This window comes from Carassius carassius, chromosome 3 (genome assembly GCF_963082965.1).
Source record: "Carassius carassius chromosome 3, fCarCar2.1, whole genome shotgun sequence".
NCBI classification, from domain to species: domain Eukaryota; kingdom Metazoa; phylum Chordata; class Actinopteri; order Cypriniformes; family Cyprinidae; genus Carassius; species Carassius carassius.
In genome coordinates this window covers 4,236,086-4,249,241 of record NC_081757.1, presented here as the reverse complement: position 1 = coordinate 4,249,241, position 13,156 = coordinate 4,236,086, and the positions used below count along the sequence as shown (strand labels likewise).

Below are 13,156 nucleotides of genomic sequence, written 5' to 3'. Positions count from 1 at the left end.
AGAGAGTAGGGTGTTCGCATCCTCAACTATCTCAACGATTGGCATATACTAGCATAGTCTCTGGATCAGTTGTGTGAGTACAGGGACCTGGAGCTCTGGCACCTTAACATGTTGGATAACTGGGATTAGGTATTGGAGATGTAGCCTCAAAATTATATCATGATATTTCAAGAATATTTGCGATTTAATGATATTTATGATGATATACAAAAAATATGGAACTGGCAGGCAGCATCATTTATTAGTGCAAACACAATGAAGGGCATTTCCATAATTTTCCAGTGAGCTACTGTCATTGATTTCAGACTACCTAAATCAAGGTGTAAATCTTGTCATAAGGAGGTAGAAGCAGCATTATCATAAAGTGCTATAGTTGTGACCAGTGTTGGGAAAGTTACTGTAAAAAAGTAATTATAGTTACTTCTCACAAATTGTAACTGAGTTACATCATTATAAAAGTAACCAATTACCAGAGACGGTAACTATTGTGTTATTTAAAAAAATCATCACATGTGTCTCATAACTTGGATGCCTCCAGTATTAAATGTTAAATAAATGAAATGGACCCTATATGGAATGAATTATTTTAAAACACACCAATACAAAACAACAATTTAAAAATACTTAACACTGAACATTTTTTAACATTCTAGTGACATTACACCAACAAGGCACCATTTAACTTAAAATTTATAAGTTAGTAAAATAATATTTTGAGGCCATTTTGAGGACACATTCTTGAATCAGTTATGTAAATGAATGCAGCCTTGCTGAGCAGAAGGGAATTATTGTGAAACAGAAAATATTACAGATCCCAATTTGAACACAATGTGTGAATGTTATAATACATTTATTAATAGAGCTGTTGTAATTATTATCATTATTGTCTTACTTTTTCATTTTATTTATCAGAATGACATAAAAACGACATAAAATTATAATACTAACATTTATGAATGTTGATGGAGCTTTATTTTGACAGAAACCTGCAGGAAGTCATCAGTACTTTTTTTGTTGATAGCAGCAGATTTATAAATTATACTCATTACTGATTTGGGAAGATGAACTTATCACATTGTCACATGCCTTGTAAAAATTCATATAAGTTACTGAGCAACTTACAAGTGATGGGCCTTTCACACAGGATGCGGAATGCACTGCACTGGACTCCGGGTTTAGCGCAGTCTTTCAGAGCGCAGCGGCAAAAGTTAAACTATTTTGGACATTTTTTTTTTTACTTTAAGTACGGCGTGACAGATATTTGTAGAGCTGCGAGCTGGGCGACCCCCAACACGTTCACTAGATTCTATAGCTTTTGTGTGGACCTGGTATCCTCCCATGTTCTCACCTCAAACGTGTATTGGCACTGAGAGGCCCCGGCTAATGTCGGCTTGATAAAACCACTCCAGAGAGTCCATATCGTAGACCCTGTCGAGCTCCTCTATCCCCTCGGCAGCCAGACGTGGCAGAGCGTCTTGCGTAAGCCCTTCACTCGCTGTATCCTTGAGAACCGGTAGAAGGCTGGGTTCCATATGTGTAAAGTCCACAGTAGAGCCTTAGAGCCTGTGTTTCCCCATTTTCCAAGAGGGTTTCAATTAGTGGTTGCCTGATGATTTTTCACAGCCAATGTCGATGCTTTGCATTGGCTCGTTTAATTTAAAGGTCAAGTCACCTTTATTTATATAGCGCTTTAAACAAGAAAGCAACTGAACAACATTAATTAGGGAAAGAGTGTGTCAATAATGCAAAATGACAGTTAAAGGCAGTTCATCATTGAATTCAGTGATGTCATAATCTCAGTTCAGTTTAAATAGTATCTGTGCAATCATTTGCAATGAAGTCATCGATATCATTGTAAATGAAGTGTCCCCAACTAAGCAAAGATTGGTCTATCAAAGCGATATCCCAATTTGTTTCTCACCGACGTGATGTTTTGGGATTGTTACACTTTCAGATAAACTTATTTTTACTAGATATTTACTATTTTTATTAATTTTATCCCCTCAAGGGGACTGCAAGGTTGATCCCCACAATGTAAAAAATTTAAGGTTTTATTATCCTTGTGGAGACATTTGGGTCCCACAATGTAGCATAAAGTACACACACACACTTTTTTATATTTTGCCTATAAAATACACACATTCTAACATGCTGATTATTAATAACAATGACTGTTTGTGCTCATTTATTAATAATGGTTCTAATTAAAGCTGAAAACGGGTTTGCTGCACTATTATTGTAGAAGCCATGATACAATTTTTAGAATTATTTGGTAAATAGGAAGTTCAAAAGAACACCATTTATTTGAAATATAAATCGTTTGTAGCAGTATAAATGCCTTGCATTTCTGCGTCCTTGCTGTGTCCTTGCTGTATAAAAGTGTTATTTTTCTTATTTAACCAAATTTAAGACTGGTAGTATATCATGGTTCCCACAAGAATATAAGGCAGCAATAACTTTGATTTAAAAAGAAAAAAAAAATCTGCATTTTAGAATGATTTCTAGAGGATCATTTGACAATGAAGCCTGGAGTAATGGCTAATGAAAATTTACATTTGTCATCACAGGAATAAATATGTGTGTGTGTGTGTGTGTGTTCGTAACTTTTTTCATTATAAAGATTTTAGAACATTACTTCCATCATGTACTCTGGTATTTCATAATTTAAGCTGAACTAAAAGAATAAATTGATTTTTTTTTTTGCCACTTTAACATCATTTTCTGTACAACATGTTATTGATGCAGGATGCTGGTGTGGAAAGGGTATTGAGGGACCTGCGAATCTTCAGAATCTTTGAGGGTACCAATGACATCCTGCGACTGTTCGTAGCACTCAACGGCTTCCAGGTAAAAGGGGAAAGAAAATACTGCTGAGAACATAACTGCCTGCCTTACAGTATCCTGTTCTGCAAAACCGCCTAAAGCTCACATCACGTGTGGTTGTTGACATCTGGCACTGCTAAAATTGGTATTGGAGTTTGCGAATGCACGTGTTGTTAATGCAAATGTAATTTACATTTTCAAATGTGTGTTCTGTTGGGTAGAATGCAGGCAATCAGCTGAAGAGCTTGCAGAAAGCTCTGAAGAACCCTCTTGGTAATGCTGGAGTGTTGGCGAGTGAAATCACCAAGCGAGCCAAGAGGTTAGACCTTCATACCTCTAAAAACACTCTTGCAAAACATTTTGTTGTGTTTTGCAATGTCGTGTTTTGCCTTGTCATGTTCTTTGCATCAACTTATGCAATATGTCGGTCTTTATCTCTCCGTCTTTGACAGGAAGGCAGGCTTGGGGACAGGACTAACATTGCAAGGAACGGTCCATACAGAGCTTAACCACAGTGGAGAACTGGTAAATTAAAGCAAAGCCAAAGTGCTTGTACAACACTGAAACAATGTTCAGCCAATGCTGTATTAAAACAATACCAAGAAAGGAAACCATCAATAATACCAAAGCCTTAATGAGACATAGAGATCACAGGCCTAATATAGTATTTCTTCCCTCTTCTTAAAAAGACTGTTAAAGCAATTGAGCAATTTGGAGCTGTTATTGAAGAGCTTCTTCTAAAACACGGAAAGAGAATCATTGGTGAGTAATGCATTTACATTGTGCTGCTGCTGAAAGATCTTTGTTAGATTATATGTTTTGCTTCTGCCTGCATTGGCAATTTGCCATAGACTTTTTTTGTGCTGTGCATGTTAATTCGTCCTGGTTTAAACTTTCTATCACTTTATATATTTACAGTTAAATACTGTGACGGAAGCTTTTGTCAGGTGTCCATTTGAGTGTGTGACTTGAACTTTTCTCATTGTGATCATTGAGTGATTCTGTACATGTGTCTTTTCAGATGAACAATTTGTTCTGAAGCGAGTTGCAGACTGTGCCATTGATCTGTATGCCATGGTCGTGGTCTTGTCCAGGTACATTTTTTTTAATGCATTAATTTGTATACAACCTTTAAAGCTGCTCGTTCTAAGGCTTTAACACCCCAAGTGTGAAACTTTGACACAGTTTGTGCTGCAGACACAAAAGTTACCTCAAATCGTGCAGCTTGTAAAGGAAATCTGTTGAGTAACAATGACTTGAGTGATTCAAGCTGAACAGAATATCAGAGACACTTTTGAATAGGTGCTGCTAACTTGGGACAGTAAGCTCAGATTTCCTTATGAAAACATACAAATCAGCGTCTGCGATTTACATTTACATTTATATTTATTCATTTAGCAGACGCTTTTATCCAAAGCGACTTACAGATGAGGACAGTGGAAGCAATCAAAAACAACAAAAAGAGCAATGATATATAAGTGCTATAACAAGTCTCAGTTAGGTTAACACAGTACACCTAGCATGGGATTTTAAATAATATAATATAAAGAAAACAGATAGAATAAAAAAATAATAGAGTAAGCTAGTGTTAGAGGTCTTTACACATACACACACACACACACACATACAATTGCATAATTAATGAAAAGAAAATAGAATACAAAAAGATTAGAAAGGTAGGTAGATTTCTTTTAAAGAATAGAAATAGAATAGTGAGTGCTAAAGTTAGAGGGTCAAATAAAGATGGAAGAGATGTGTTTTAAGCCGATTCTTGAAGATGGCTAAGGACTCCACCAGGAGGGAACATTTAATTTAAAAGTCTGTAAAAGTGACTTTGTGCTTCTTTGGGATGGCACAATCAAGCGCCGTTCACTTGCAGAACACAAGCTTCTAGAGGCACATAAGTCTGAAGTAACATATTTAGGTAAATGGGTGCAGAGCCAGTGGTAGTTTTGTAGGCAAACATCAATGCCTTGAATTTTATACGAGCAGCTATTGGAAGCCAGTGCAAATTGATAAACAGAGGTGTGACATGTATTCTTTTTGGCTCATTAAAAATTAATCTTGATGCCGCATTCTGAATTAAGCATGCGAGAGTTAGACGAATTGTTAATTTTGTTATGGTAGTATGTCATTTTAGCAGTGGAGACATTAGCAGAGAAAGAAGATAGGAGTGACTGATACATATTAAGGTCAGTAGTATTTCTAGATTTGCGCCACACCCTTTCAGCAGCTCTAAGCTTAGAACGGTGTTCGCGTAGAACATCAGATAACCAAGGGGCAGAAGGGGTGTTACGGGCTGGCCTGGAAGATAAGGGGCAAACAGTGTCTAAACAAGATGTAAGAGTGGAGCAGAAAGTATCAGTAGCACTGTTAGCATCCAAAGATGCAAACAGTTTAGGGGAAGGAAGTGAAGATGAAACCATTGCAGAAAGCCGGGAGGGTGAAAGTGTGCATAGGTTACGTCGAAAGATGACATGTGGAGGGGTAAGTGAAGTGTCAGGGACCATGTTGAGGTTAAGAGTGAGGAGGAAGTGATCCGACGTGTGCAGTGGAGTAACCAGAACATGATCAGTACAGCAGTGTCGTGTGTAAATAAGGTCCAGTTGGTTGCCTGATTTGTGAGTAGCAGTAGTTGACACTCAGTTGAGATCAAAAGAGGCAAGCAGAGTGTGGAAATCAGCTTAAAGAGGTTTATCTAGGTGGATGTTGAAATCTCCAAGCATAACTAGGGGAGTAACATCCTCAGAAAAAGTTGAGAGCAACATCATCCAAAAAGTTACCCAGTGGTCCTGGGGGTCGATAGACAACTACAAAATGTATTTTAAAAGGGTAGGTAACAGTAACTGAATGAGATTCAAAGGAGCTGTTGATACCCAAAGATTGGTAAAGGATTAAATTTCCAATCATTGGAGTTGAGCAGACCATTACCTCCACCTCTTCCAGTCAAACGGGGAAAATGAGAAATTATTGGAGAGTGCTGCAGGTGCAGCAGTGTCCTCTGGTTTGATCCAGGTCTCTGTTAGGGCCATGAGATTAAGCTTTGAATAACTAATAATAGAAGTAATGAAATCGGCTTTTTTTACAGCAGACTGGCAATTCCAGAGACCAATAGAAAAAGAAAGTAGTGTATTAGCAGATATAGGCAAATGGTGCAGGTTGTTAAGATTGCGCTGTCTACATTGTGTGATGTGTGGTTTGCGAGTGGTAGTGATAGTAGGGATCTGGAAACACATAGTAAGATTTGGTTATAAACAAAAAACAACTGAAATAGAAATGAAACAAGGAGAAGGAAAAAGATTAATCGAAACAATACTTATATTCCCTGCCGATGTCCCTGCCTGGTGGAGTCGCACGGTAGAGTCGATGGTCTTTACACTCTTCGGTCTTCACACGAGGGCTTAACTGGAGGGCTGCCGCGACCGCTGCCGCGGTATACTAATCTTTTTTAAACCCGACAAAACGGAAATTGAATTCAGCTGAACGTACTTTACTGTTTATCACAACAAAGGTCTAAGCAAGCGCACAACAATGACAACGTATGCGATTGAGTATGAGACCAAACGCAGCACGTCTCAACACAGTAAACAAACAAGTGTTTCCTAGCAACGACAACTGCGCTAAACACTAATGAGACAAGAAATAAATACACTTAAGATCTGCTTTTAACTCCTGCTGATTTAACTGCTTCTCACAAAGGGTATTTCTTTACACACTCTTGGCTGGCGCTTGAACACTCGTTACTGTTTATCACAACAAAGATCTAAGCAAGCGCACAACAATGACAACGTATGCGATAGAGTAGCCTACGAGACCAAACGCAGCACGTCTCAACACAGTAAACGTACAAAAAGATTTAACGTACAAATGTATTTTCCTGTATGCCCATGCATTACTGGAAACAAAGTTGATAATTGTCTAATTAAAGGAGAGATCATCTCTATGTGTGTTGACTATCTGTGTTTCTCAGAGCATCCCGGTCTCTCAGCCAAGGTCACTCTTCTGCTCAGCATGAGAAGATGCTGTGTGAAACTTGGTGTACTGAGGTCAGTGTTTAGTGTCCATGTTTTCTTTTGAAACTTATCCCCCCATCTCATCTTTAAGCATTAATCACAGATTCCTTTCCTTTAGGCCCATGAGAGAGTCATGCACGACATCACGTTCCTCAGGTCAGGGACATCCAAGCAGATCTTCAAGAACTTGCGTGCAATTTCTGCTGCTGTGGTAGAAAATGGAGGAGTGGTATCTCCTCATCCTCTGGGCTTTTAAAGCTCTGCTCTTCCTCCCATCACCCAACCATTTCTTTTCTAACCAGTCAGTCAAAGCTGCCCATATCTCTTTACCCAGACTGTTTAATGCTGCAATCCTTTATGAGCACTACGACCACAGGAGTGCTTTAAGATTTCATAATAAATTATGTAAATTAATAAATAGGATGTGTAGATGTAGGTGTACATTGAAGGATTGGATTTGTGTCTGTTTCTAAATGTAGTTCTTTTTTTGTATTTCTAATCAAGCCTGTTATTAACCAGTGATGAAAACTAATCTGCTTTGAAGAGTGTTAAAAGCTCTGACTGAAGCACTTTAGACTTGTTAACAAACCTCAGCCCAATATCCGGTCCAGCTGCTAGCATTTTGCAAATGTTTTCAATTTGTCATTGTTGGTCAACATTTTTAGCGGTTTTACAAACTGAACCTAAACGTTAGCAAGTTCCCATGGTTTTAATGTGAAATGTCTTGTCCAGAGTTACTAAAAAGTTTATTCTCATAACTAAAATAGAAACTCATTAGAGTTACATATCATGAACAAGCTGTTTGTCTCTGTTACTTTTTTTTTTTTTTTTAATGGGACTTGTGTACTAAATAACATTATGCTCAACATAAATACAAAAGGTCTTTATTACAATTGGGCAATACCACATCAGCGTCTGCGATTTAGAAATTACACATATCTATGATGCCTGCAAAGAAGATGCTACAGTCGCTCCTCCCATTGGATGTTTTTGTAAAACCATTTATCTTAAATGATTTATTCTTCTTTCATTTTCTGTGGCATCTCCCATTAGGCATGTAATTACTTCTAAAGCAAACATACAATATACAGCTGCACCAGCCTGACTTTATTATAAATCCTCGCTCTGTGTTGCAGTGCTTAAAGGGGTGATGTTGGCGCAGTGGATAAGACACACGTCTTTGGTGTGAGAGACCCCGGGTTCAAATCCACTGTGAGACACCAATGTGTCCCTGAGCAAGACACTTAACCCCTAGTTGCTCCAGAGGCGTGCGACCTCTGACATATATAGCAATTGTAAGTCGCTTTGGATAAAAGCGTAAGCTAAATGAATAAATGTAAATGTAATGAGTTAACGACATTCAAAATCTCCCAGTATCATGAGTTTTGTCCTTTCACCAGTGCATTAGTTTCTGAATGCAATATATTTGTAAAGAGACAGTTTACAGGAAATTGTAAAAAAAAAAAAAACGTTAGTGACCTTATTATGCCAGTGTGTCTTGACAACTCAGGATGCTGTGGTTACAAACATAGCATATCAAATACTACAAATCTTCCAGTGTCACCAGTTTAACTGCACATACATTATAATCTTATTGAACCTGTTTCACAGTCTTAAGTTTTAGCTGGTTTACTTGGGTCATTAGCTTATATGTATGACTGCAAAATACTGTTAAGTTTTGCCAAAACAAAGTATACTAAAGAAGAGATTTGTACATCTTTTAGAAAAATAAGAATTCACATCCTAGTTGTTACTTGTTCACATGACATTAAGTCACCAGTATTATTAACAGTTAATATAAAAATCACAGTTGACTATGTCTTCAGCAAAAGTAATTCCTGAACTCTGTATAGCTGCTGTATTTTACTCCAACTTAATGAAGTTGTGGTTTGCAGAATAAAAATCACAGTTTTCTAAAAGTCACAACTTTGTTTTCTCAGTGAAGAAAATGTGTTGAATTTATAGGCAACACATCAGATTGATTGCATAGAGTTTGATTCAATATTAATCTCAGTCTTGGTAAGAAAATATCCTTTTGGAGAAATCCTCATCAGGTCTGTCTCTTAATCCAAAGATGTCACACAGTCGTCTGAGAAGTCTCTCTTGATAATAATGTCTCTGAAGTCATTCTCCTCTCCCTGAAATAAACACAGTATGTTAGATTAATTAGAACTCCAGCATGGATTTCACACCACGTGCAATTTGGTTGTCAAGAATTTTTCAGCATCTTTTGTATTTCTGACTGCAGAAAGAAACCTGCCTTTTTGCTGATTTAAGATGGCATCCCAGCTTGTACAAACTGGTGCTCATCTGGATTAGTTGAGTTGAACCAGAGTAGAGAATACTTTTTTTTTTGTCAGTAGTTGCTCAAGTTTGAAAACGCGACAAATGACAGTCTGTGGTCTAAAGTGTGAAATGCTGCTTTAGCCTTTGACAAAACCTCCAAATAATTGAGAGTAGGCACCATGCAGTTCCCTTTAACAAATATTGACATCTTTCTACATCTTTATCATATCTACACTACTGGGGTAAGATTAATTGTATATATAGAAAAAAAATCATTAAATTAAAAGTTACAGTAAATACCTGTTTACAAAAATACATTAAGCATTATTATTATTAGCATTTATTCAAACAAATGCTTCTATTCATCAAAGAATCCTAAAAAATAGTGTATTACTGTTTCCACAAAAGAAAAAAAAACATTTCTTAAGCAGCAAATCAGCATAGTATTATTTCTGAAGGATCATGTGACACTGAAAACTGAAGTAATGATGCTGAAAATTCAGCTTTGAAATCACAGGAATGAATGTATAAAATATATTAAAATAACTATTAGTGTCAATTTTTACTGCTTTTTTAAAATCACTAAATGCAACCTGGGTGAAACCTTTTTAAAAATATAAAAAAAACTTACCAAACCTAAACTTTTAAGACCCTAAACTTTAGAACTGTAGTTTAGATGGAGTGGGCTAAATGAAAGATGACTGATTTTTTAATACTTTTTGTTATTTTCACTTTGATGTGGGAATATTGGGCTCCCACACAGACATTTGTCACAATATTTATCTTACTGGACGGGAATAGTTTTCCTGAGACCAAGCAAAATAATTAGAATCCAAATATATTTTTCCTCTTGCATTATATTGGATTTTAATATCCAGTCAGAAAATGATTACTATTATTATATATCCATATTGATATTAGAATATATTTATATTCATATATCGCATTTGGCCACACCCCCAAACATTTGAAATGACAGAAAATATCCTATTGTAGATACTTTAGTGCAGTAGTATATTAACCAAAAAATTTAGGACATATATGAATTGTTATATCTCACAATATTTAATCAAGTTGGATCAATACAGTTCCCGAATAGGCCTGTCGATAAGCTGCTTGTTTTGACTTTGATTAGAGGGGGAATCTTTGGACAAGTCATACAAAAATACGAGCAAGCATGTGAAACAGATGCGTTTCATTTTTAGTGAAGGGGTACAATTCTTTTTTTTTCTTTTTTTTATAAAAGGTAATTAAATTGGGAGGCTTTCTTAAATCAGTTAATGGAATATATAGTAGACCAGCGGAATAAATTTCTCTTCTATGCCAAGAAGATCTAAAAGCATGATAAAAAGGCACGTTTATATTTAAGAGTGTGAAAATCCATTCAACAGAAGTAATTATTCTCCAGACCCAACTCTACGTAAAACCATAAGCACAAGCCAAACGTTTTTGTCTTAAACCAATATAAAAAGTCTTATTACAAGTTTGAGCTTTTTTGGCTAGCATGTGCACCTGAACTGCGATGCGTAATGCGCCTTCGCAAGGACGAGTAGGCGGTAAACAATTATTCTAGTAGCTACTGTATTTACCTTTGCTGGCGACGGCGATTGGGGTGTGTGATGTTGACAGTCCACTCCAAAATGCGCTTCAGCCGGACGGATAAACACGGGAATCGGTGATTAAGATGTTCCAGCAGTTCCTCTTTACGCAGTCCGTATACTATCGGAGCGATGCACTGCCCCAGGCTGAAGAAGGCAAAACTTATGACTGCAAAAAGGTCTTTTGTGGATCTGTTGAGTGACCAGTAGCGGTGAAGTATATACAACAAAAACTGTACGAAATTGGGGAGGATGTAGACGGCGAGCTGTGTGCCGTGGAGAGCGATAGTCCTACACGCAGCTCGGTTGCGCCGGTTCAACACACCCAGACGACGCCCCTCATATAAGATCCGTACATAGCTGTACACGATAAGAACCGTGCAAATTGTTATTAGACCGATTTTGTGCATTTCTCCGCCTCGCAGAGGTTTCCTTCCACAGGGCACAGTGTCATTTATGTTGGGCGACAGGGTAAGAGGAATAATCGACGCTAGTCCCCATGTTAGGATCCCGATGAGCCACGGCCAGGGTTTGAAAGTAATTTTGCTATAGTGGAGCGGGTAACATATGGCAAAGTAACGGTCCAGCGCCATCGCTGTGATGGTGAGGATGATATTGGAGCCGCTCGTCATCAGACCTTTGATTAGCGCAATGCATATGTTTGGCGTGGTCGCTGCTTCCAGGTAGCTTTGTAAGTTAAAGCTAAAGCTTACTGCGAAGTACACCAGCGCGGAGAGCAACAAGTGGAACACGAGGACGAAGCGCGCGTGGCTCCGCAGGCGCTCCTCGCGCACTATGGTCCAGTTGATGATCAAGTTGAAAAAGGCCAAAATGATCAAAGAAACTCCCGCTGCACAAACACGTACGTGTGGATACGAGTTGGCCTCATCTGTAGTAGCATTTGTCATCCTAGCGCTTCTTCAGGCCTCGCTCGTACAGGAGTAGAACCAAAACGTTCCAGAACAAAACGCTTTTAACAGGTGCGCACGGTTCATTTGGCTCGACAGTGGTCAGTGTTTCTCCAAAAATGTTCATGTGAATTCGTTTGGTGGATCTTTTCGTTCACACCTGCGGTCCTCGCGTTAGAGTCAGTCTAGTGATGGAAAGAGTCAACTTCACATTAACTTCCCTTTCGAGAGAGAGAGAGAGTGAGTGAGTGAGTGAGTGTTCATTTCGGCGCCTTTTGTGTGTGCAGCATATTTTCATGAGAAACATGAAAGGTATCTTGTAAAATAATGGAAGACAGATCCAGGTATTGGATATGTTTTTGAATATTTGCTTGAAACCCATTTAACTTCAAACTTTGATAGTGTGGTTATATTGAGAAATCATAGGCTGCTATTTCAGTATTGGTACATGGTGTTGCAACTTCTTTTGTCGCAATATTTGTAGCTTAACACTTTTTTTATATCAAACCTTCATACACTCTTAAAATAAAGGTGCTTCAACTATGCCATAGAAAAAACATTTTTGTCTAAATGGTTCCAAAAAGAACTTTCAACAACTTTTTCAACAAAATTTGTGGCGAAATAAATTTCTTCCGATTATTAAAAGGTAAGAAAGAGATGGTTCTTTAAAGAACCTTTGATTGAATGGTTCTTTGTGGAATCAAAAAAGGGTTCTTCTGTGGCATTGCTGTGAAATGAACCTAAGCACTTTTATTTTTAAGAATGTATAATGTTCAGACTACTGTTACATTTGTAAATCTTCAATTTACAAATGTAATGAACCTGGAATGACACTTCCATGGCCAGCCTAGTTTTAATAGACATCATGTTTCCCAGTTTTTTGACAATCAAGAAAAAATACTAGTATGTCAGCCACTGGATTGCACTGTTTGCAGTCTTCAAAAATGATTTAAAATTTTTTCCATGATCTCTCACCTCAGTCTCTAATGTTTAACTGCAATCTCTCCAGTTCATCACCAGAGGTCATCCTCATCATTAGAACTGATAGTTCTTGTCTAGTTTGATAGCATTTCCCATTTACATACATACATACATACATATATACATATATATATATATATATATATATATATATATATATATATATATATATATATATATATATACATACATACATACATACATACATACATACATACATATATATATATATATATATATATATATATATATATATATATATATATTCTTCATATTTATTCATTTACTGTAACATGCTTTTGTTTTATGGTTACTGGCATTTTATTCAGCTTTGGGATATTGGAATATGCTTCTTTATTTATCAATATGTTATGTTTGCTTATTTATGCCTATTTGTTTTCTCTTGTATTTTGCTTGTGGTAACCCCCCCCCCCCCCAACATACACATATGGTACGTAGGTAGTAGCCTACTGCACAGTGGTTGTGGTTAAACTCTGAGCAAAGTGTGGAGCACATAAAAAAAACACAAAAATCACAAAAAAAACAA

The 13,156-nt window shown here is 37.2% G+C and overlaps 2 protein-coding genes across 2 annotated transcripts in view; one reads left to right on the top strand and one right to left on the bottom strand.

Moving 5' to 3' along the window:
• Positions 1–7,729, top strand: part of LOC132116569 (very long-chain specific acyl-CoA dehydrogenase, mitochondrial-like) — a 34,122-nt gene extending 26,393 nt beyond the window's left edge. Inside the window, exons 14-20 of the mRNA XM_059525448.1 lie at positions 2,746–2,847; positions 3,045–3,142; positions 3,276–3,348; positions 3,513–3,585; positions 3,845–3,917; positions 6,794–6,869; positions 6,955–7,729. Of these exons, the coding sequence (XP_059381431.1) occupies positions 2,746–2,847; positions 3,045–3,142; positions 3,276–3,348; positions 3,513–3,585; positions 3,845–3,917; positions 6,794–6,869; positions 6,955–7,092 (633 nt within the window). The 3' untranslated portion in view covers positions 7,093–7,729. The remainder of the gene's footprint in view (positions 1–2,745; positions 2,848–3,044; positions 3,143–3,275; positions 3,349–3,512; positions 3,586–3,844; positions 3,918–6,793; positions 6,870–6,954) is intronic.
• Positions 7,730–8,192: 463 nt separating this feature from the next.
• LOC132116558 (odorant receptor 131-2-like) lies at positions 8,193–11,839 on the bottom strand. Its single transcript, XM_059525438.1, has 2 exons — positions 10,712–11,839; positions 8,193–8,974 (listed from the first exon to the last, which is right to left on the bottom strand). Exons 1-2 carry the CDS (start codon positions 11,626–11,628, stop codon positions 8,914–8,916), a joined length of 978 nt encoding a protein of 325 aa, XP_059381421.1. The 5' UTR covers positions 11,629–11,839; the 3' UTR covers positions 8,193–8,913.
• Positions 11,840–13,156: the final 1,317 nt, after the last annotated feature.

Bases quoted from the DNA above. Each gene is read 5' to 3' on its own strand.
- LOC132116558 (XM_059525438.1), bottom strand. From the start codon at position 11,628: ATGACAAATGCTACTACAGATGAGGCCAACTCGTATCCACACGTACGT. The intron at 8,975-10,711 runs GTAAATACAGTA...TGTTTATTTCAG, and splicing joins AATCGCCGTCGCCAGCAAAG to GGAGAGGAGAATGACTTCAG.